The sequence below is a fragment of the Pundamilia nyererei genome, unplaced genomic scaffold (assembly GCF_000239375.1).
Source record: "Pundamilia nyererei isolate P.nyererei 1_Seehausen unplaced genomic scaffold, PunNye1.0 scaffold00090, whole genome shotgun sequence".
Taxonomy (NCBI): domain Eukaryota; kingdom Metazoa; phylum Chordata; class Actinopteri; order Cichliformes; family Cichlidae; genus Pundamilia; species Pundamilia nyererei.
In genome coordinates, this window is record NW_005187491.1 from 1,161,623 (window position 1) to 1,185,411 (window position 23,789).

Genomic DNA, 23,789 nt, shown 5'->3' on the forward strand with positions numbered 1-23,789 from the left:
GACAATGCCTGAGTTAGGAAGTGAGGGCTGATTTGATGGAGTCTCTCTTTCTCCACTCTGGCCTGCTGCAGACGTGGGGAGAGGGGGCAGGCTGCTTGGATATGCATCACAAAGGCTTCCTGCAGTATTGATCTGCAGTGGGTTAAGGCAGTCTATCAGCAAATGTCCCTCTCTCTGGGAAAAACAATAGATTAAAAACACACAGCTTGCAGGGCGGGAGGCTGCTGATGGGCCCTTATCTGGGCCCAAAGGTCACTGTGTACAGATATAATCCACTTTCACTTAACAGCTTCATTTAAGGCACCTCGCATGCAAATGGTGGCATTTCAGGGTCTATTCAAAGACTAAGGTTTTGTTTTTCCAAGAGGCAGGCAGGGTTTTTTTAAACATTCTTTCAGAGATGGGTTGAAAGTGTTCAGTGCTTAAGCTTTAGTGGTTGAGTACATCATCTTTTCCCAAATCAAGAAATGACCACAGTGTTTTTATGACACCTAATAATGAAAAATGTATCATCTGAAAAAATTAAAATGCCCTATTTTATTCATAAGATATTGACACAGCAGGTAGTGCTGCATATTTCATTAAACTGGAGCTCTGTCACTCCAGTGGAAAATGTATAAACCCTTACACTATGGAGCAAATAAATGCACAAACTTAGAAATACAGCAAAAATATCTACGTGTAAAAACTCATTTTTATAATTTACAGCCAAATTTGTAGTACCTTGTCCTCCTTTCCACTAACAAGTTGAAAACACAGGTTACACTTTGATGCCCTCTTTCTATTTAATTAAAGTTTGCAAACTGATTTATACATAGGCCATATATAATGGTTACAATAAAACAAACAACCATTAAAAAGTAACAAACACTGTTTTGGGCATAGGTATTCCAACATTACTGATGAACATCATTTAACAATGTATTTCAGATCACTATGTCATTCAAACAACAAACCTAACCATCGGACAGTAATGGCACAACCTCAAAATGTTTCTGAAACATCGCCAAAAAAAGTCAGTAACACGTTCTAAAAATCAAACTGTGGAACTTGTGATCAAAATCGAAATTCAAAAAAGAAAAAACATCACTGCTGGATTAACAGTAGGCTGTGATGTCAGTAGCGTTCTTTAGGCTCGCTAAACTTACGTTTCTTCGTAGGCAAGTCGGTGGACGGCGTTTCCTGACTGGTGGGAAACTGAGAAGCCTGAAAACAGCAGAAGAAACATGCATTTGACATTTAGTAAAGCACGGCTTTATGTGTCTACTGACAGGCACCATCCCACTCTGAGAAACCAAAGCGACCAGTGTTGACTCATCTGTGGAACAAACGGTTCCTACGCATTTTCCACTTATTAATCCTAAATCTGCAGAACACATCTTGGTTATGCACGAATACTGCAGTATTATCAAACGAATCAAATCGTGTTTTTACGAACCGAGTGATAGGTCATGTGAGGACATGTTTCCACCCACATTTACATTTCTTTTGACAACAGGTAGTAGTTTTGGATAAACTACCAAATTATTTTCATTTATTTAACTACAGTCTGTTTGTTGCCCATGCATGCTTAGGTTTGTCTCCTGCTGACAAACGTAGAGAAACACACTTTACTTTTCCAACCTTGCAAAATCTACAAAAGTCTGTATAATAAAAAGAGTTTTCATTATTACAGAATTACAGAAGATGTTAGCAATGCTACTTAAGCAGCTACATGACCATTTTCATGCCTGATTTTGTGCTTACTTTTTGTGCTTGAAGACCATTACATCCAGAGAGATGAGCAGAGATGACCTTATTGGGCCCATATCTATTATATATTTCAAAGATGTGCCTGATTAAGACATCAGGTTTACATGATAATATAGTAATTGCTGCCTTAAAAAAGGCAACTAGTCTTCCACTGTTCAAAATGTTACAAACTCTAGAGAGCTTCATAAGTACAATTTCAATTTCTGCACAGTTACAAAGTGTTTTAGTGTGGAGGGGGTTGTCAAGCTGTAATAGAGTGAGGCGAGGACCTGTAGCTAATAGGTTTTAAATGTTAGACTGACCATAGTTGGCTTGATGATCCTTCCACTCCTGGTCCTTTTCGTCCCCACCTCCATATAAGAAGTCTTCTTCACCAGAGTGTCCATCTGACAGAGGAGAGATGATCCTTAAAGCCAGTGATTATTAAGTACACTTGAGGCACTCGGCTGCCGTCAGCATTTTTGCGTTTTGAACAGATTAGAGGTCCTTAACTTTTTAGTATTAGCATTTATAGCCCTCTGGAAGGCAAAGTTAACCCCCCACATTTCTGGATAATAACACTGTTTTTTTGTAAATAGTGCAGACTTTCAGCTTTAACTCAAGGATTCACAAAAATAATGCATTAACTGTTTCATTCCTTTTATTGAGTCTCATAAATGGTTTCCTTAACTTGTATCTCTTTGGACCTCATAGTAAGAGTTTCGATGAACAGCTACAAGATCAACATTTGGAATCAAATCCAGATCTTTATTTTTATTTTTTCTATCTGTCATGGAAACATTAGGGGATAAGCCTCACCTCGCCATAAACCTCCACATCAGTTAACCAATCAATTTTACAAAACAGTTCTTGAAACACTTTTTTAGTTTCAGCTCCCAAAAAACGCTAGAATATCAATATTCAGAATGCTCAGATACAAAATATTATAATTTCTCCTATAACTTCTCAAAAGAAGTTTTTCTTTGGTTTGGCTTTTATATTTTGAGTCGATGCAACAAACAACAACAAAGCTACAAACCACAGGCATATGTAACAGATATAGTGCATTTTAACGGCCAAGTCGTCATATATTTTTAAATGTCACCTGTTCACAATGTGTTGAGCATCATCAGTGAGTCACACATACCTCTGTGACTTCCTCACAAGTACTGATCTCCTCATGACAGCTCACCTGCACCTCTAGAATTCATAAAACACAAATACCTTAAGATTGTTTTAGTTCAGCTTGAGTTATTATTATCATATTTAGTCAAGACTACTAACAGAGTCTAGCAATAATATTTATTCTACATCTTTCAGTTTAAGATTTTTCAGTTTATTAACTGAGACATCCTGAAAATAAGTTTAACAAAATAAGATGGGAGACTTTCAGTTATTGCTTTGTTTTAGACTGTTTTATGTTTACAGATTTTTACCAGTGTTCTCCAGGATTATGTTCTCCTTTTGAGCCTCCTCCACACATTTAGGGTCTTCACTCTATAGGGTTACAACAGCTTTACTGAACATCATGACTGGAAAATGTCAAAACTTACCACAATGACAAAATGCTGACACTGACTCACTGGTTTTTGCATCATTTAGGTACTTCCCACTTTGTATGTTAGTAGTGAAGCTATTCAGTGCATTGGACAATGATCTCAAGAACATACTTCATTCTAACATAAAATGAATATGTAGAGCACATTTTCGAGGAAAAAAAGCAGGAAAATTTGTAAAATCTGCTATAAAAATGACAACGAGTTATACACATCATGTTGATTTACCAGGGTTATGTAAATAAAACACATTTAGCAATGCTTTTTTAGCCATTGTAAAGACTATTGTGTCTAAAATGATAATGTGCTATTACGCAGGATAAATAATACTGTAAACAACATAAATCACTTAATGGGCTAAAAAAACCAAGTATTTGTCCACTGACCTGGGCATCTTCTTCATCTATCTTCAAGACCCACTTTTCCTCCACCTGAATAATTAAAGAATATGCCTTATTGAGCTCTCAGAAGGGCTAATGTGAAAAAGCTGCACATTTAACATAAACCTCGTGAAAAAGAAAGACAAAAACCTTTATATGCGTTTTAATGTCTTTTATCACTTTCTATCCCTTTATCTTACAGTTCTCTCAATTAACCTGCTCTAGCCTGTGTCTTTCTGTTGCCATGTCCAACTTTAAGGTATGGTAGGGGCTGACCACCTCCCCCATGGTCAGTTTGACAGGTTCCTGTTCAAACTCCATAGTGTCACAGTCAGCCTCCCTAAAGCCGGGTGGTTGGTATGCCTGAGGAGTAACTGGAAAATAAAAAAGCAAACACAGAGTGAAGCAACAGTGAAAGGGAAAATCAGCAGCTTTTTCAAATACGCAGACCAGCCTGTTTTGAACCAATGACCATGCCACATTCAAAGTCAGGGCAGGCAGTTCTTCCAAGTCACATTGTTATTGCCCATATGAGTGTTACAGTCTCTCTGCGAAACAATGAAGTTTCTGGATGGAGCACTCTCCAGCACCCCATCCAGTGACTCCAAGAGGGCTGGGTACTCTCAACTGCTGTCTGGCGCATGGGCTGGGTTTCTCACTGTTATTGTGTGATCAGATACTTACATTAGCTGAATAGATATATTTAATATAATGTGTGAGTATGTGTAGAAACTTAGTGGCAGTAAAAAAACCAAAAAAGTTAATGAACTGTTGTTAATATGTTAATATCCACTTGGACACCATTTGAGGAAAATATGCAAATCGTAACACCACACTGAAAAATTTGCTGTTTTTCCTGCGTATGAATCATCTAAACCCAGACCTTCATCTCTTTTTGTCTACTTTTCAAAAAACAGAAAAGCACATCACCATTGTTGAATAACTGCCAAAAAAGATCAAAGCTGGGGCACGTATGAGACATCAAGCAGCACCACTTAAAACACTGTATTTAAGAGTCTTTATTGTGATTGGTATAATGAATTAATAAAAAAATAATAATAAAAATGTTCAAAGCCTTAAAAAATGTGGGTTCTATATAATTAATGCTGCAGAAATCATTAATTTTGATGTGAGTGTTACCATCGTCATAGTAAGCCAGCTTCATGTTGAGGTAGACATTTTCTGGCAGAGGGCCCAGGTACTGCATCACAGTGTAGAGCTTCCTCACCAGCAGGATGATGGCTTTCCTGGTGTTTCCACATGACATTGATGAGACTTTGATGTTGTTATTGCTGATCAAGAAAGTCAAGCAAGAAGAAAAATGAGCATAAAAGGGCCCGCTACTTCAGCTGCTCTGCCAGACAATCATTACACTGGCAGGTAAAGTGTATATAGTTTCTTGGGGTGGTCTAACATAAGCCAGTCACTCTGAAGTCACATTTCAAAGATGATGCAGTTGGAGAGATGTTAAGAGTTCCACCCTTTAATTCAGTTGTAGCCCAGTGCTGATACAATGATATAGTAATCACTCTTTCAAGGCTTCGATTTATTGACACAATAACAGACATAACACCTTGGGTTTAAGTTTTACTCATACATAAAACTCTTTAAGCTCCTCACTTCTTTTCTCCAACTTTCAAGCAACTTCTGGCCCGAAGAAAGACAGGCAAATTCAAAGATTGACTAGGTAACAATTAAAACAGAAACTCAAGTTACTTTCTCATACGTGAGTGTAATCTGTAAGCATAAACACACCTCACCTTTCAAAATCCATGTGTGCCCCTGCTGCAGAGTACTGGATCCTAAAGTGGTAAAACTCGGTCACTTTCTGAAAAAGACGACATGCCAGATGTTATAGGTAATCACTATGGAGACAGTAAACGGAAAATGGACCACTTCTTATATATCACTTTTCTACTCTACTCAAAGTGCCTCATTCACCCAATAATACAAGAACTCTTTTCTACAACCAGTTTCTTTCCATCTAACGGTCACACACATTCATACCCCAATGAACACATGGGACAGCAACCTTAGGTTCAGTATCTTGCCCATAGATACTTAGGCATGCAGGCTGTAGACTGGAGCAGCCTTCAAATTGTTAAACAGTGAATATTGCAAAAAGATAACCTGATATTTACCTGTGGGTTCTCTGGGTCGGTATAAATCTAAAAAATAAGGCCAAATGGACAAACATCAGTACCGCATAGAATATAAGACTAAATTATATAAAAACTTTACAGCTCTTCCGACATTTAGTTGCTCATGTGTTAGATACACTCGCTTTTCCAGGCTGACCCTAAATGGTTTTAATACAAAGAGTCATTATTCAAGAACACACATTCAAGTATTAGCAAAATACTCACAGATATAATGACTGTCCGAAGCTGGTGAGGAAGAAAAAACAATATTTTGACTGCATTAGTTGCTCTGATACAAAAAAAAGTGGAAATTACAATTTATTTTTTTAAATCTCCCCTAACGTATGTGTACATTACAAATCTTCTGACTGATAAAGGTCAAATGTGACTTACGTATTTCTTTTCGATGGCATCAAAACATCCTTGCATCCTGGTGGAAATTAAAATTGTAATTGTAATGTAAATTTAAAAGAAATTTTAAAAAAACTAATTTCTTCAACAACCTGTCCCTTATTTACACTGTTACACACTTGAAACTGTTGAGTGTAACATAACAATATACTTCTCATCTCATTTTCCATGACCCTAAGAGCTAGAACGTTTTATTTATGAAGCATAATTGTCTGTTGCACTAATTAGATTATATTTGTTCACTGCATGTAAATATCTTCTTGATGAAAACAGATCAAGAATATCATTTCAACATCACCAAGTTCAATCAAGTTCAATTTTTGACCAACCACAAAAGATATGATGGTCTTATTTTTACCTTGTAGGTCTGTTTGTCTACCTATGGTAAAACATAGTTCTGGTGACACCTACTAAAACGAGAACTATCATAAAGTACCTCTGTAGGGGTTTGTCTATGAACAGATTTTGTCAAAGGGATAACACTGGAAGACAAAATCAAAACTGGTACATCACAATGGAGCAGTTGATATGACTCCGCAAGATGGTGTCTATTTGGCTTTAGTGACCCTAATAAACAGCTCTTGCTAGCAAATGTCAAGCTGCTGTAATTTACCACTGAAGAATCTGAGTGGCACCAGGACAGCTGTGCTCCTCTCTGAGGATCATCACTTGCTGATCTAAAAAGAAAAAATAGAACGCGTGAATGTTCTATGGAACTTTTTCCAGGTAAGTGAACTTGAAAGCTAATAGGATGTACAGTCAAATTAGGTTCATATGTAATCTAACCTTCCACATATTTTTTCCCATAGGCTTTCCCCGGGAAAATGCCCCTGAGGTATGTGATGCCAGATACTGCAATGGCCAGAAGCTTCTTCATAACAACCAATGACTGCTGCTCCGAGGCAATCTGATTAGGAAACAGCTGAGTGCTCTGTATGAGTGAAACAAATTAATCAGACTCAGCACTGCTTAGTCATGACAGGTAACACAATTATTAGAAATCCTGCCCTCCAACAGCTGCGTTTCAGCTATAGCACCTTATTTAATACATACACAAACAGAATTTTTCTAATCTTTGTGGACCTCAATATCAATCAATCAATCAATCAATCAATCAAAGCTTTATTCGTCACAATTTGTTTCTGTGTAAGTCTGTTGATATTTGGAAAAAAAATCACTGATGTTATTTCACCCATGATGCAACTTAAATAATTACTTATGAAACATGCATGACAAACAATACTTTTATCACAAACCAAGTGACTCTACTGTTAGTATATCTCATATCTCAGCATAGTGTGCCGTGTGATGTTACAATGAAATCTTAGAAAACTGGAAAAGTGATGGACAAAGGTGGCAAGCCTTAAAAGCTATCTACAGCAGTTTTATTGGCTTTCAGTATCTGTACCATGTCCTTTAAAAGTCTTAAGTCTCATCAGAAATAGTCTCACTAGAATAGTGGCTTTTAAGAAGCCATTCTTACGGACTGAAATAGCAAGAAAAGGCTGAGGTATGCCACATTACAAAAGAATTGGACTGAAGATTAGTGATAACAGTTCAAATGAAATTATTAATCCAAATATGAAAATGTTGTTGCAAATCAACATTAATATGTACAGAGGTCAGGAGAGAGGTACGGCACTGAGTGTCTACAGCCATCCGTAAAACACAGTGGAGGCTCTGTTATGGATTGGGGTCAGTGATGCTGGATAGCTTGTCAAAAGTGTAATTATGAATGCAAAAAAAGTAACATTCGATTTGATCCACCATGCAGTAGCAGCTGGAAAGCATCTGATTGACAACAGGTTCATTTTTCTGAGAATCCTCAGAAAAATGGACCTGAAGAAGGAGCTGCTGACCGTCTTCTACCGCTGCTCCATTGAAAGTGTGCTGACATATTGCATTGTTGTATGGTTCTCCAGCTACACCACAGCACACAGACTCAAGGACAGTTTTTACAAGAGGGCAATAGCCCTAATCAATGCAAATAGCTGACCTGATTGGCTACCTCCCTGGACTTTTTTGGGGGGGAGGTAACAACGGTAAAAACAATAACAATAACAATAACAATATTTATATTTATAACAAGTTGCAATAATAACAGTGTGCAATACACATACACTTCTTCTTCTTCTTTTTTATTACTAAGTTAATATACTGTGTTGTGTTTCTGTCTTATCTTTCAGCATAACAATAATCCCAAACACACTGCTACTGCAGGTGATTCCACATTATTTCAATAATGTTGACGCCTTGGCTCTTGCACTAATAGTGATCCATTGTTAATACAATAACTACTTTTTACAAAACTAAAAACTGCCGTTGGAAAAAAAAGAAAAAAAAGGAAACTGCCTGCTAGCTAAGCAATTTAGTGTTTGCAGGATTACATCACAATAAAATCATATGAGTAATGTATTCTACCTGTGATGTTCTCACTTGCTGTGCACACGCCATACCTTTGGTGAAAAATAACAACAAAATAAAAAAAATAAAAAAAGCAAAGCAAAGAGAGAAAATTTGAGGACAGATAGGAGTCTACTCAGAAAACTGTACTTACTGTAAATCGCAACTAGCTAGCTGACCTTCTAGTTTCTAGCTGATGTAGCCCTCTACTTAACTTGTCTCTAGCACACTACTTTGACCTACCGTGAAGTTATTCTATAGATTATGCTCTTGTAATTACATGGGAACAATAACCAGAAACACACGGTACAGTCGTTCTGGGGAACTAGGAAATAAAAGCTAACCTTTTGGTGTTAGCTATTATAAAGGTTCCCGCTAAATGTTTAACGGGCAGCAACCTGTAGAAATCAATGGCAGCAACAGGTTCACCACCAGGGAGCCAATCACAGAGTAGGGAGATAAAAACTCAAAACAAAGAGGGCTTCAGAGCCTTTTGTCTACCGCTTTTTGTTTTGTTTTTTTATTGTTATAACTTTGATTTGATATGTCAAACGTTAACTGAAAACTAACGTTTTACCCCAAATATGTTTTTGTGGTGATTTGTGTTGATGCAGCGCGGCCCCCGCATCGCCTCCGTCTTCACTTTGTAATTTCATTGGCCAACCGGTTGTCAATCACAGCCGGGACACATTCAACGTAATCTTATTGGCTTCGTGAGGGCTATTACTCCACTTCTATTGGTTACTGTATTTGTTAGTTACAAGGGAAACGCCGGCCCTAACGGTGATGTCATATGTCGTTACGCCATTTTTGTTGGAGAGCAGTCGTGTTCAGAAAAGCAGGATTAGATTCAGTACAGGTACACAAAACGGTACCTTGAATAATCATCTCTTTGAGTTGGTCCAGCAACCGACGAGACACCTGCGTGTCCTCCACACTCACAAAATGTCGTCAGAAAACCTGGACTCGGATACTCAGGTGGACTACGAGGACGAAAAACAGGTGGGTTTCTGCCTGCTATCTTGATGTTGTTAGCTAACCTCAGAGCATGCTAACTAAGCAGTGGCTAGCATCAGTTAGCATAAGTGTTTGCAGTAAGCTTAGCGCTGCACCAATGCACCGGGGAAGACCTGGAAGAGGCGTACAGCCGATATGAGCTGCTCTGTATAATGGAAGTGGTTTAGTTGTAGCTGCCATAGCATAGAAGCACCTTGCTTGTGTGTCACTTTGTTTTGTCCCTTGCTTGGTGTCATTGGCTGGCGAGTCCACAGCAGCTCAGGCCTCATTGGTCTGTACCCGAGGGGGGGTTTACACACTAAATGTGTGGCCTGCGGTCTCCAGATAAAGGCATGACTGGGTAATTTCACTCAGTGCACACTGAGTAAGTAAAGATAACTGCGCTAATGTCGAATAGAAAAATGTCTTTCCTGAATGGCTAGCAGTTTCTGGATTCCTGGTGGTCTTGCACTGACTGTGACAACCAGCTGCAGTGCTTCCGCATTTCCATACTATGCCATAAGCACAGCAGCGATGCCATGTAGTCCATTATTAGGATCGAGGGTTTGCCAAACATTCTTATGTCAGTATGTGTTAGATTAGTGTTGACACTCGTTAAGTTTATTTACACTGTACCAACAGTGGGGCAGAAGTAACAAGATAAACACCCGTGGTGGATGCGAACATTAATGTCAGTATCTATTATCTTTACAAGAAAGATGTTCAGTCCTAACACTATAAAGCAAAGGTTATAATGTAAAGTCTAGTTTTCTCATTTTAAGTACTTTTAACTTTGTTTTTATTATTCACATATCTAAATTGCGTTACTCAATACGAGAAAAATAATGAAAAGTGGAAACTAAACGTTGCCCAGCCTTTACAAGGTAGGAAGTTAAAAATTCAGACTTTGCTTGGCAAACTTGTTGATTTCTGTTTATAACCGTGCATTACTGTTCATGCCCTACTAATCATAAAGTTGAAGGGAATAGAAATTGTTTGTATTGCAGTGACAGATGTTGCTTTATGACTGTTGATATTGTCATAACTCAATTTGAATCATGAGTTTTTGTTACTGAGATTCTGTGTGAATTAAGCTGATGCCACAAAAGGAAATATTATTTTAATATTTCATCTCTTCGTATGGCGACACCAAACCTTATAAACAGGACTTTTAACCCTGTCTGTTGCTTTAAGTGAACAAAAAAAGACAGTCCTTCCTGAGGGGAATATCTAGTTACAGTATAACTAAATATTCCCCAGTTCCACTGTGTACACAAAGACTGTGTTGGAATCTGCAGTTTCCCTGCATCAAAACCAAATATAGTACCTCATAAATTTCTCTTCATGGACCCAAGTGAATCAGCACACTCTGTGCAACACCTCCTCCACCCCCACCCCCCCAAGGGAATCTGTTCATCGGCTTCTGTGTCCTGGGTCACATTTTATCCCTGCCCCAGCAAGCTTTATAGGCTGAGTGCCCTATCTTGTCTCTATAGTGGAAGTAGGTCTATGCTGTGCAGCTCACTTGAGGTGTGTTTATAAGGAATGTCTAAATGCCCTTTGGAGTTTGTCCATTATATTCTTGCACTAGCCTGTTTTCTGAAATAGTTTTAACATGGAGTCAAGCGCTTGACTCCTGCTGTGTGCACAGGGTGGTGCCCCAGATTAGTAGCTTCAGTATCTACCTGTCGGGTACTTGAATGGCAATGTCTGACTAGTTTTACTAGTATTCGGCAGAGGCATCAGCACAAGCCCTTCCATTGTTTCAGAATTCCCACTGTAGGTTTCAGCAATCTAAGCCTAGCATTGTTTGGACAGCCCGGTCATGTTGTTATTTCTTGACCCAAATTTTCAGATTTTCTCTAAATGTATGACTACATAACATAGTAGTTACTATTACCAGAAACACAGTTGAGCACAAGATCACAATAGGATTTAGCAATTAATAGCATAGATTTTGTGTCTTGTTTAAAAAATGGAAAGTTGCAGAATTCAGTTACTATGAATAATGGACTCTGTTACAGCGTTTAGTTTTATAGTAATTTTGAGATTTCAGCTTTATACATTCTAGTTTTATTTTTAATATATGCATAAACAATATTTTGGTCACAAGATCTTTAGCAACACAACTTTCCAATAGAGCTTTAGTTGTTTGTTACTATCATAAGCTTCTAAAATCATTCAGCATTCGTTCTTAAGGTCCCTGGTCGTACCAAGTTTCCTCTCAGGCATTATGGTGTTATGAGAGACTGTAAGAGGAGGACAGTCATGCTGTGACTCATGCTATCATGGAGTATATAAAGTTTCCGCTAGTCACTGTCATGCTTTTGAATCCCTTTCACAGCATTACTTTTAGGTGTTTTTAATGTACTGGTTAGGGCTGAACGATTATGGAAAATAATCTAATTGCGATTTTTTGCCCCAATATTGCGATTGCGATGCGATATGCGATTATTTTTTAAGGTCTTTGTCTTCTGTATTATTAAACAAAGACAAGCAATACATCATATAGTATGGCCAATACTATATTACATTAATTTTAAACTGTTCTTTCCTGGAAGACAGACCTCTGTTATGATGACATGAGGTGATGCATGAATTGATGACTGACATTTTTATTTAACTTCTTCAATCACAACAGTATATTTGAACATACACAATAGTTTATTTTTAGCTTACAAACATCTGAGCATAAAGTGCTGACAAGGAACCCTGGTGTAAACATTAAAATGAAAGTCAGTACAATGTGCAGATTGCAGAAATATACATTAAAAAAATCAGTGGCTTTACCACACTCAGTTTTTCGACATCTGTGAACTACTAGACAGTCATTCAATTAAAAAATAATATTAAATAAATAAAACTAATAAATAAAAAATACACACATCTTACTGATCTCTGCAGTCAGTAACATTACACATAAAGTGCAAACATAATAGCAATTGTATAAACACACACACAAACACGCCTTTAAAATTTAAAGGCGTGAAATTGGACGGTCTAGTTCTGATTAGCGTCACCGCTGTCTCGGTGGAGTTTAATAAACTCGGCCGTCTGCTTCTTGCTATCTAAAATATAACCAGACACTGGTGTAAATTCTCGACTGTCTCATACTTCTGTTTAATAAGTTTTCTGTTTGACGTTTAGTCAGCTGTGTGAAAACCAAGGAGGAACCCACCCGGGGGATTAATAAAGTTTTATTTTATCTAATCTAATAACTTTAATCTCAGCCAAACCGATTTACTCACGAACAAACAAAACACTGAAAAAAGCCCAACAATAACATTTTTAGGTTGTCTAAGTGACTTATATATTACGTTTAACCCGAGCAGCGAAACTCCGCGGTGATCTGAAAATGATGTGCCGGGAGTTGTGCCGTTCTCGGCCGCATCAGTAACCCTCGAGCTCCCGGCTAGCTGTCGAGCTGGTGGGTAGCAGACGCCTCTGAAAACGTCGAAGCACTTTTGCAAATATGGGATATCTTGATAAACCGAGCAGATATTTGATGTTTACACAGCTACTTTCTCGCCTGAAAATATGTTAAAAGTTTATTTTGTGACCCAGAAAGATTAGTATGAGTAATTTTAAAACTTAGTAGCGGCCGCCATTGCTGGAAACTGGAGTTTGGCTGGGCCGCGCTATGAATTCTGGGATATGGAACGATATACCGCAAATGCGGTATATCGTTCAGCCCTAGTACTGGTCCTGTGCTCCACAGTAAACTTGTAGTCTTTGTGGAAAAAGTTGTAGAATTGCAGGGTGGCCAGAAGTGAGTGGCTATCACATGACCAGCTGTTCTAGTTGTGAACTTTTCTGAAGCTGCATCCACCGACATTTTAAAGAATCCCTGTTTTTCTGCAAAACAAGAGGGTTAAACCTTTTTTTTGTCTCTACAGGACTCTCAAGAGAAAAATGCAAACCCAGTTAAAGCAGAAGAGGCGAAGCTGAAGGCCAAATATCCTGGTCTGGGCCAGAGACCCGGTGGGTCAGACTTCCTGATGAAGAGACTACAAAAAGGAGTGAGTTACTATAGTTTGCCTATGATGCGATCAGAGACAGCAGCAGCCGCAACAGCAGTGGAAAAACAGGACTGTGCGTTAATGAGAGCTTCTCAGAAAACAAGTCATTAAACACCTGCACCCCACATAAAATTGAAAAAGGATAGCTGTTGTTTTGGTATGGTCAAGCTGCTGTTACTATTATTGAACAACGAACAATTTGAATGTAATTGCAGTGAACATATCTTTAATTTTTAATAAAGATATCAGCGATCTAAAAACCTAACTGATAAAGTTTATGCTCACCTTAGAAACCAAAGAATCAAGGCTCTACCTAGAACCACCATTGAGTTGTTGATTCATCAGTGCTACAAGGGTAAATTAATTGAAACGAAGAGAAAAATAATTTCTCCATCCTCAATAGACTGGAATACAAAGCTGCTAGATAGATGGCACGTGCAGTACAGCTTGTGTGACAGAGTAACTTTAATTTGTATTTTGAACTGCAGAACAGAGCACCCAAAGGAAACTTTAACTCCAATCTCACTTTTCCCGGATTTAAAATTGTATGTCTCTCTCCACCTACACATGCTCTATATGCTTCCACCTCTAGAGGTTGTTGAAAGTCATTCTGGGAAACATGCTAAATCACTGGGTAGGAGTAGGAGTAGCCAAGACATTCAGAGGGAAAAGCATTTTATCATAAGATAATAAACACTATCAGAGACTGAGGAGGTAGGTAATCTCATACTTACATTTTTTAAATGTTGAAACATAAGCATGTGATTTGATTAAAGAGAATAGCATTACCCCTGTGGTATCTTCTCTGATGTGTGAGCACTATCGACATATTTGTTATTGTGCTGGTTCTAGTTCTCTTTAGCTGTTAAACTGAACACTGTTAAATTTATAGTAAGGAACAATATTATAGAAGGAAATGCAAAGCATGCTTTATAATGATTACAGCTTATATGGTGACTGTATCCTCATTTTATAAAAGGCAATTTGGAAGGAGGTAGAAGATGATGAGGCTGGGTCTTAAAGCTACATTCAGTTAGCATTGTTTCAAATTTGATTAGGCACACACAAAACCTGTTTTTAAAGCTGTTCTGGTTTATGGGTATGATTGTGGTGTTCAGCATTAAAAAAATATGGTAGTTAAACTCAGGCTGCTAAAGATGAGTATGAATTTTCCTCCATCTGTTACAAAGGAATACATTTGGAAAGTTTTCTATAGCACTAGTGCAATCAGCAATAACCCTTTGTACAAATATGTAAGCACTGTTCTCAGTATTTAGCATGTCGCTAAACTTTGTAGCACCTCTGCTCTCTCTTTTCACGCAGCAAAAGTACTTTGATTCGGGTGACTACAACATGGCCAAGGCCAAGATGAAGAACAAACAGCTTCCTGTGGCAGGGCCTGACAAGAATCTGGTAACTGGTGACCACATTCCCACGCCACAAGATCTACCCCAGAGGAAGTCCTCCTTGGTGACCAGCAAGCTAGCTGGCTAGCCTTCGTCATTCAAGAAGCACCCTCCCCCCCTTACCCCCCGGGATTCCCAGCAAGCATCCCTCCTCCACTTCACCTGTGTCCCCAATATGTCCATCCACTCCCCTCTCTTCCTTTTACATCCCCAGGCACCACTGGCTTTAACATATCGGGCAGAGTTGTATAAGTTAAAACTCCATTTGCTTATATGTGGGTGGGGCGGGATGGGAGGGACGGAGGTTTAGGCGGCCCACAAGGTCACAGCCTTCTCTGCCTTCCCACAACGCACAGCTCTGCCCCCTCTGTGCACTCTGCGCTACCGCCTCCCTTATATCTTGGTTTTCAGTGTTCCAAGATGCATTACAGTAGGTGTGTGTGTCATCGGGCAGGGGTTGGATGGGATGAGTTAATGCACTTTGTATTCTGTATAGTATTTTTTTTTTTTTCATTTTTGCATCCTGAATGACACCAAAATAATGTGTGTACGGGAGTTAGGAACCATGATCACAATGTGTTCTTTGAGCTTCATCTTCCCTTTCTATGCTGGTAGCTAGCTTCAGCGGGAGGGTTTGGAAGATATATGTGAATAATTGCTTGCTTACCAAATCTGTGAGGGGCAGCTTAAGGGATACTTGGCATTCACTAACACCCTATTGGGAAATGAGTGGAAGTTTCCTTGCATCTCACCCCTTCAGTCACTTCAGTCAAATATAATCTGACGACAACTGCTGCAGCTCATCCAGGCAGGGATTTGAAACACTTTTTTCTCTGTCTGTGTGCTTCTGTTGCTTTTATTTCCTACACCTTTTGCTCCTGGTTCTCTCATTTAAAAAAAACATGGCTGCATGTTTGTAATATGTAACAAAAAAAAAAAAGAAAATTAACATGCTTTTGTAACAGGAGTGGAGCAGCTGCTTAGTAAGTGATCAAAACAACCACCTAAAGTCCTGAAATGTCCACAGTCACACTTCTTTACTTGCTTTGCTTTATGCTATTCTGACAATCCATGTACACACGCTCCTGTTTGCTGCCCAGGGTGGGAGCCAGTTGAGTATATCCTGGTATTATTTTTAAAGGCTGGGAACCCTGCCAGCCTATGAGCTCAGCCTTTGTGTGGTTGCTGTTGAGATGCATCAAGATATGTGCTAACTATGAGCCTAAAAGATTTGTTGGGGGGGAAGCACCCTGCATAGTGTATATGCTTCTGTAAATAATACTCAAACAAGCACGTAACTCGTGATAAGCTTAGCGCTTTAAGGACTGAACCGGCTAGCATGCCTGAGAGAAATGGTAGTGCTAAATCAACTCAGTTGGGATTACACCCTAGGATTTCTGGCTTGGATATTCTTTGCTTTAACAACTGAGCCGAATTCCACATTGCAAGCCCAGAGGCTGTGGATACACTTGTCTTTTCAATGTGACTGTTACTATCCAATCATCCTGCTTACATTGCAATGTGATGAGGCAGCTTTGAGCCCACACTGATCTGGCTAGAGATGTAAGGAGTGATGTGGCTTCCACATATCTTTCTGGCTATTTTTGAAGCACTGATGCAAGCACTTCTAAAGGTTTTGTATCCAGCCACAAAAGTCTCATTGAGATGACAAAAAGTACCCAGAGTCGTTGCAGTCATACTTGTGTCTTTCAAGGCCATATGTAAAGTACATTTTTTTTAGTATTTAAGGGTTGACTATGAAAAAAAGCCTAATTCTGACAGTGATTTCTAATTTCATGTAAGAGAATGTTTTAATACTTAAGAATGAACAGTATGTCATAGTGGTTCCCTTAACAGCTGACCTCCTTTCACTGCAGTTCACATAATGAAACACTAACCTTAGTTTAAAAAAAGTTCAACTACTTCACTAAAATCTCAGCTGGAGTATTGCCCTACATTACTACCGGCACGTCGTAGAAGTTTATTCTCTCCAAAACTCACACTACTCATATGGATGTTTGATCTCAGGGGTGTTAGAGGGTAAACGACAGGCAACCTGATAAGTGCAGCTCTATAACGCATCATCACGGGCTTAAAGTGGAACAGGGCATATCTGCAGGAGCGCCAACACTTGCGAAGCAGAGAGAGATTTTATAACACATGGTGAGGGGGTAATCCCACCTGTTATCGTGATTCAGCTTCTGAAACAGGTCAATGGAACGATCGCTAAATCTCTAGACTTTGAATGTGCGCCCTTCGCACAGTCAAGAATCTGAACTGGATGCCGGCACTCACTGAGAATCAGTGTAAATTACTGCTTCAGGGAACCTTCACAAACGCACACTCCACCACGTAGGCTAGGTAACAGGGTGCATGCACCATCACGTTCTCGACCTCACTTATTTTTCAATGAGACTTTAAAATGTGTCAAAGTTGCAGTGGGTGAAAGAGGACTGACTTGTGCATATATGCTTGTTGTTGTGGTGGTGTATGAATGCACTGCTTTTCTCTGTTCCAGCTGTTGTAAATAGACTTAAACAGGAAATTATTTTTGTTGTTTCCCACTTGCGTTCCACTCTTTCATAGCCCAAGCTATTTCTGATTCAATGGTTCCTCTCTCCTTTCTGTTTAACACTACTTCTGCTGTATCTTATTGTATCGCAGAGGCTATGTGAATCTGTATCAAATGGAAATATGTGTAAATGCTGCTGATTCAGTCAATGACAAATCTAAGAGAGCATACCCTGTAAAGAACATCTGTCCTCTTGATTCTGCCAGTCTGACTCTTTAAGCATCTCACTTCAAGAGTCATAAAGCTCCTGTGGCAAAAACTGGTTACATGTTAACTATGTTAAACTTCAACTTAAGTGCAGATTCCAAAAAATAAATGCATCGTTGGTTTGGAACAAATGTGTGGTCTAGCCAGATCTTAAAATTCTGAACTGCTTTGTCACTTTGATAAGAACAGACTATTGTGTTGTGTTTAAAAAGCCTACATTCTTTCTGCTTCAAGAAGTAAGCCCAGGTTAAATAAAGAAAAGGTTAATATGCTGTGATGTTATGAAACAACAGTGGAGAGATGTTCTTGAATGCTACTTGATGTTTGGCTTTGCAAGGAGCAGTGCAACAAGAGGAAATAGCGGGTAGGTTTCATACCCAACACACAGGGTGTCTCTTGTTCAGCTATGATAAATATGTGCCAGAATGTATAAAATAATTAACAGGCTGTGTGCTCTGAAGTACTTTTGTGCTGCTTTTACCTTATCTGTTTTCTTGTTTTGCAAGTAATATTTTTTTTCTTGTGTTCTCTTAATGCATAATTAGTATATTTCATCCTGGCCCAAGACTGCAGGGAAATCAGATGCACCCTTGCTTCCAAGAAAAAAAAGGGTTTACATGATAAACAGGATGACTGGAGAATACAGGAATGATTTTAAGACTTCAGAAGTACAAGGGTACTTGGAATGTTTAAGTTGTGTGGAAGTAGGTGAGAGGATTTTTGTCAGTATTTGAAATAAACTTTTACATTAATAAGGTGCTTTTGTGGGGTTTTGTTTTATGAGTTCAGTTGTTCATCCTTGTTACATGTTAAACAGATGAATTAGCTGCTGATTAAATCCTAAGATTTCTTGCATGGTCAACAGAAGAAATCTTGGAATGAGGCGCAAAACCCGGAATGTTCTGGGTTTAAAAAAAAACAGAAGAAGGAAGAAGCATTCTCAGACACACAAACGCATAGGAGGCGCAAGCTTTCATTTACCACTAGGGGGAGGCATAATCATGCAGGTGTGAGAGACGAGCCAGGATGGAAAATTCTAGGTATTTCTGTTATACCAGCATATAACATGAAAGGTGATGAAAGCTACTAATTAGGATATATTTTGACATTGGCAAAGCAAAGACAGTTCTTTAACTTAAGGAAATGTGTCAACATTGGCATTCTGTCATAGATCAAATGCACTTCTGCTTATGTGAGGATAGGGTTGTTGTAAATCAATGGCACATTATGGAGCTCGGAGATTTAAGATGATGGTTTCCTATACTCCTTTATTGGTAGATTAGTGTTGGAGTGATATCAAAGGAGTGTAATGGTGTCACTTCCTACCTAGGTGAATGTCCCTCTACAGTGCAACACATCTGTCAGAAGATAATCCAATACACTATAATTTTAACATTATATTTTAACCATAAAGTCTTAAACTACTTTATTATTATTAGTTAAATTAAATTGTGTTTTGCTTTGAGTTTAAAATATTTTACTTTGCTTTATCATTATTATTATTTTTGTTGTTATGTTGCCAAGCGTAGGAAAATAATTAATAATGAGGACATAACAACAGAGTTTTAATTATAACCTCTGTGCGTGTTTTCAGTTGTATTGTTATTATAAATTTTTAGAATTAATTTTGGGAGTGTTTATGACAATGCCTAACACGGTTTAAACTGGAAATTTTTCCACGCCTACGTCGTGCGTCAGAGAGGACTATAAAAGGCGGACTCAACCGTTTTTCAGTGCGTTACTTCCGCTCGAGAGAAAATGCCAGAGATGAAGCGTTAGGCAAGAAGCTAGCTTTTTGTCAAATATAGCCTAACGCCGATTTTCTTGTCGAAGTATTTTTCGTGTAACAGTTTGGTGTTCGTTTGAAGTTAACAAGATGGCCAACTATATGATGTTGAAAAGGAACCAGTGCACCTTAATGGAATATCTTATTCCTCAAAATGGAGTCTTGGAGGGACCAATGCACTACGGATCGGGAAATTCCTCTCCGCAGAACGCCACAGGCTCCTCTAAAGACTCTAGCAACGGGATTGTGTCCAATGGTACCCCCAAACGGCCGGACAACCTCGAGGTAACCTCAACAAACGGGTATAAAACAAAAGCTATCCGGGACCGGGAGGAAGACGGTTCGTTGCCGAGCACCCCGGAGTTTCATTCGGACAGTGAATCCGACGAGCAGCTGGAGAGAGAAACGAAACTCCTTATTCACAGTTTTTTGGGTGACTTTACTGGACTTTCTCAGCCTCAACGAAAAGAAACCAAAGCACTAAAGACGATGAAAAGAGTTGTTGCGGACGTATTAGAAAAGCACAGATACGCTTACAACGGTAAGTTGAAACCAGTCTGTGCGGATTTTGCACAAAGACCTTTCAGAGCGTTTGTCTGCTTCACTCACAGGCTGCCTTTTAACTGCTTCAAGTCACCACAAGCTTGCAATTTTTAAACCGAGACCAAACTGCTAATATACTAAAATACAATTTACACATTTCACTAAACTTCGACTTAAAATAAGTGACTTCGATTTTCTGATCTAGTCTAATTTTCTTTTCGCAGGAATGATTAATAAATTGTCATTGGATGAAAGAGACGAGGATATGTCATTTGTCGGTGCTGTAGCGAAGAGCCTCTTTGGAGACCACACGACCAACTGGGGTCGTATTGTCAGCTTTATGGCCTTCGGGGCAGTGGTCTCTCAGCACCTGAAGGAAAAGGGCAGGGACAACTACGTGGCGCTAGTGAGCCAAGAGATTTCTGCATACCTGCTGTCTGAACAGCGAGACTGGATTGTAAAAAACAATGCATGGGTGAGTAGTGACATGATTGGGGAAAAATAACTGCATAACTTCCTTTTATTGTCCCAGAAAGTATTTTGTGCCCAGTGAACATAATCTGCCTCTTTCTTACCCCATCTTTCTTTCACCTTTCCAGGATGGCTTTGTGGAGTTCTTTCGAGTAGCAGACCCTGAGTCGATAGTCAGGCACACGCTCATGGCCTTTGCTGGATTTGCTGGTATTGGGGCAACACTGGCCCTGTTGATCAGGTGAATTTGGTGGACACTGAGCAGCAACCTTTTTTTTTTTTCTTTTCTTTTTTTCTTTTTTTTTTCCTTTCCCATTGGACACCTTTTCAAACCGCTTTCGGGAGGTGGAATGGACAAAAGGAAAAAATGTTTCAGAAATACATTATTTAATTCAGAAGTCTATTTTTGCTAAAAGATGTCATAATAAAAAGGAAAAAGACATTTTTTTTCCTTTTTTGCTAGTCTTTTTTAAATGATTGTTTACTCACTATATTTTGTTGTATAATGCTTTGGTGGCAGTGGTTTGTAAGAATGACCCAGATCAAAACTAGGAAGCGAAACCTGCATGATTCCAGTTTCCAAAATCCATTCAGATCTTCTACAATCTTTTGAGGATATCTGAAGTCAAGAGTGCTGGAGGAGGTGGATTTTCATGAGTGGCAGTACTTCCTGATTATGAAAATGCTGGAACTGTACTAGGAGACAAGACCAACAACATGGACTTTTGACTGTAAAAGGATTCTGGAAATTTTGAATCTGTTGAAAAGCTGAACAAGGACTAAGAACAGTTGGGGGGGATGGGGGGAGGCTGAGGCTATGTGCTTGAACAGAAAGCAGTCTATGATCCAGCTGTAAGCTACAACCCTGTACAGATCAATTAAAGATATTTAATTTACATAGTTTGGCCTTTTCACACTCTTTGCTTAAAAAGGAAATTCGCAAAAGCAGGAAGTTGGTTAAATCTATGCTCGTTAGTTCTAATGCTGCTTATTTAGGCCTGTGCAGTAAAGTTGACACCTACACATTTGTTGGCCTTTATACAGTCACACCACAACCCAAATGCAGCACAATGGCTGCCATTTCCTAGAAGTTTTAGGCTGCAGCAGCACCTTCCTCACACTAAGTGCTCAGCTGCATCCGCACTTCTAGGTGCGTCTGTAGCAAATTATCTGCAAAGAGCTGGTGCACAATAACTGAATTCAACAAGCAGATTGTGAAACTAGGCTAAAGGAGTTCATAACATCCTGAAATTACATAACATTGTCTACTTCCTGTGTTTTTAGCTACCTAGAGACTAGTGACTTATCACATATGGCACATTTGATTGGGTCTTTGCATTTTTAATGTCTGGGTATATTTTCATGCGTTGATGCAGTTTATTCCAGTTTGTCTTTTAACTGCACACATCTTTAAAGTCTTTGCCATCCAGGAGGTTTCTAAAGTACACTTGACTTCTACGGTGTTCTGCTGCTGTTTTGTTGAAAGCAATCCTGATGCGTGGCTTCACCCATGTTTGTTCAGATCCTCCTGTTGTCTCGGGTTACAGAACAAACACTCACTCAGGTCTCAGGAAGAAATGGAGTGTCTCGCCATGGTGATGATCCACAGCAGGCCTACCCTAGTCTTCTCCTGTGGCTAATGTTATCTACCACCCAGGTTACCCCTGTAGTTAACAGTGAAGAACAGACTGGTAGACAATAGGGAAGTTTGCGCAATACCCGAATGGACTGGGTATGCAGAAAAAGCTCTGCAGTGTGAAGCACACAATCTTTAAACAACCTTGAGACTGGTAACTAGGAAGAGTGAGTGTGTGTGTGTGTGTTTATTTCTCCTTCTGAAGGACTAAAGCTGTTTTCCAGCGGTAAGAAGTGGAAGATCCGATATAAAAGAGCAAAAGTGGTGTGCACAAAAAGAGGGAAGCACACTGTCACTACATATTGGCAAACCAATTCTGAAAATGCCAGTAATTTAGACAAATGTAGAAACAAAGATTTTGTATTGAACTGAAAATGAAACGGTTGCTGAAATGGGTGTTGTGCTTGCAAATTTCAAAGTCATTGTGGTTTATACACTGGGATAGGTGGTCAGTTGCAGCAAAGGGAAGCTGTAAGATGAATTCTGTGACAGTCTCACAATATACCTTTTTCTGTTTTTTCTTAAACTTTTTAATTTTCCAGCTGCATTAGTTACGTTCAGATACAATAGTGAAGCTGTAAACTGAAAAAGCTCACTCCAACACATCAGCTTGAATTCCTTTCGTGGGATAGTTTGAGGAGTGGTTTAGAAACCTTTGTCTGCACATACCATCACAGAAACTACCCACGCAGAGAGATAAAATGGTTGGGTCTAATCTGTCTTTACTCAGACTGCAGAACTCTTCTGGATATCAGTCAATATACCCCCCTTTGACATTTAAAACTAGTGATTTTGGTCTGCAGCTCATTAGGTTTTTGTTTTATAGTGCCTCTGATAAGGCAGTCTGCCTTAACTCCCATCAGAGATATTCAAAAGTAAACTTCAGAAAAGTTTTGGTTTCAAGTCCAACCCATTTCAGTTGCTCAAGTGTTTCTTTTGCAATTTTGAAACATGAGCCTGAGGACCTGGCAAAGATGGTATTGGTTAAGTTGCTCTACTTCCTCATAGCAACAGCCCGCCCCTTGATTTTAAAATAAGCAGTGTTTCTGAGAAGTCAGCTGACGCAGAAGTTAATCTTTAACGACGCTGCACACTAGAATTCTGAGAACTCTGACCCTGAGATACAAAGATAGGCCCAGTTTTCGCAGTTTGCTTTAACACTGCGTAAAAGGGGAGCAAAATTTGTTAGATTAAAAAGTTAAGTGCTTGCATGCCCTACTAGCCACAAAGAGACAGAACAAGAGTTCAGAGCTGCTTCACTGGTGCAGAATTAGAGGCTTGCGCTGTTTACTTTAAGGTTTGAGAGGAAACTTTAATTAAACCTTTGACTAAGTCTGTGCTTGACTTGAAGAGAACCTGTTTAAATAACTGTGCAAAGTATCAGCTGATGGCTCTCCCTTAATGGCAGGAGTTCCTTTGAGCTAAACAAGTTTAAATAAAATGTAAATGGCCTGTATTGAGTGCTAGATCAAATCCTAGTTTCTACACTACATTTTGCAGACATTAAAGCTAAACATTCACTCTGTTACTT

At 39.0% G+C, this 23,789-nt stretch overlaps 3 protein-coding genes across 10 annotated transcripts in view; 2 read left to right on the plus strand and 1 right to left on the minus strand.

The window, feature by feature from the left end:
* Positions 1-771: 771 nt before the first annotated feature.
* hormad1 (HORMA domain containing 1) lies at positions 772-9,354 on the minus strand. Of its 8 annotated transcripts, none has more exons than XM_005739205.2 (15): positions 9,200-9,354; positions 8,641-8,675; positions 7,006-7,150; positions 6,833-6,896; positions 6,202-6,238; positions 6,034-6,054; positions 5,809-5,835; positions 5,428-5,495; positions 4,808-4,959; positions 3,884-4,041; positions 3,674-3,718; positions 3,168-3,228; positions 2,879-2,931; positions 2,055-2,138; positions 772-1,206 (listed from the first exon to the last, which is right to left on the minus strand). In XM_005739205.2, exons 1-15 carry the CDS (start codon positions 9,276-9,278, stop codon positions 1,117-1,119), a joined length of 1,119 nt encoding a protein of 372 aa, XP_005739262.1. In that variant the 5' UTR covers positions 9,279-9,354; the 3' UTR covers positions 772-1,116. The 8 variants fall into 8 exon arrangements, with proteins under 8 accessions (XP_005739262.1, XP_005739266.1, XP_005739265.1 ...); XM_005739209.2 differs by lacking the exon at positions 9,200-9,354 and adding an exon at positions 8,967-9,193; XM_005739208.2 differs by lacking the exon at positions 9,200-9,354 and adding an exon at positions 8,866-9,193.
* Positions 9,355-9,393: 39 nt separating this feature from the next.
* On the plus strand, positions 9,394-18,581 carry ensab (endosulfine alpha b). Its single transcript, XM_005739204.2, has 3 exons — positions 9,394-9,624; positions 13,515-13,637; positions 14,961-18,581. Exons 1-3 carry the CDS (start codon positions 9,409-9,411, stop codon positions 15,129-15,131), a joined length of 510 nt encoding a protein of 169 aa, XP_005739261.1. The 5' UTR covers positions 9,394-9,408; the 3' UTR covers positions 15,132-18,581.
* Positions 18,582-19,544: 963 nt separating this feature from the next.
* mcl1b (MCL1 apoptosis regulator, BCL2 family member b) overlaps positions 19,545-23,789 on the plus strand; it is a 31,290-nt gene continuing 27,045 nt past the window's right edge. Inside the window, exons 1-3 of the mRNA XM_005739213.1 lie at positions 19,545-20,149; positions 20,376-20,626; positions 20,751-20,863. Coding sequence (XP_005739270.1) covers positions 19,699-20,149; positions 20,376-20,626; positions 20,751-20,863 — 815 coding nt within the window. The 5' untranslated portion in view covers positions 19,545-19,698. The remainder of the gene's footprint in view (positions 20,150-20,375; positions 20,627-20,750; positions 20,864-23,789) is intronic.

What these genes read in the sequence shown, in the direction of transcription:
- ensab (XM_005739204.2), top strand. Translation starts at nt 9,409, where the DNA reads ATGTCATATGTCGTTACGCCATTTTTGTTGGAGAGCAGTCGTGTTCAG. An exon ending in ACTACGAGGACGAAAAACAG is followed by an intron (nt 9,625 to 13,514) that starts GTGGGTTTCTGC and finishes TTGTCTCTACAG; the next exon opens with GACTCTCAAGAGAAAAATGC. An exon ending in TGAAGAGACTACAAAAAGGA is followed by an intron (nt 13,638 to 14,960) that starts GTGAGTTACTAT and finishes CTTTTCACGCAG; the next exon opens with CAAAAGTACTTTGATTCGGG.
- hormad1 (XM_005739205.2), bottom strand. Translation starts at nt 9,278, where the DNA reads ATGAAATTACAAAGTGAAGACGGAGGCGATGCGGGGGCCGCGCTGCAT. An exon ending in TGGGAAAAAATATGTGGAAG is followed by an intron (nt 6,897 to 7,005) that starts GTTAGATTACAT and finishes TTTTCTTTTTAG; the next exon opens with ATCAGCAAGTGATGATCCTC. An exon ending in GCTGGCTTACTATGACGATG is followed by an intron (nt 4,042 to 4,807) that starts GTAACACTCACA and finishes TTTATTTTCCAG; the next exon opens with TTACTCCTCAGGCATACCAA.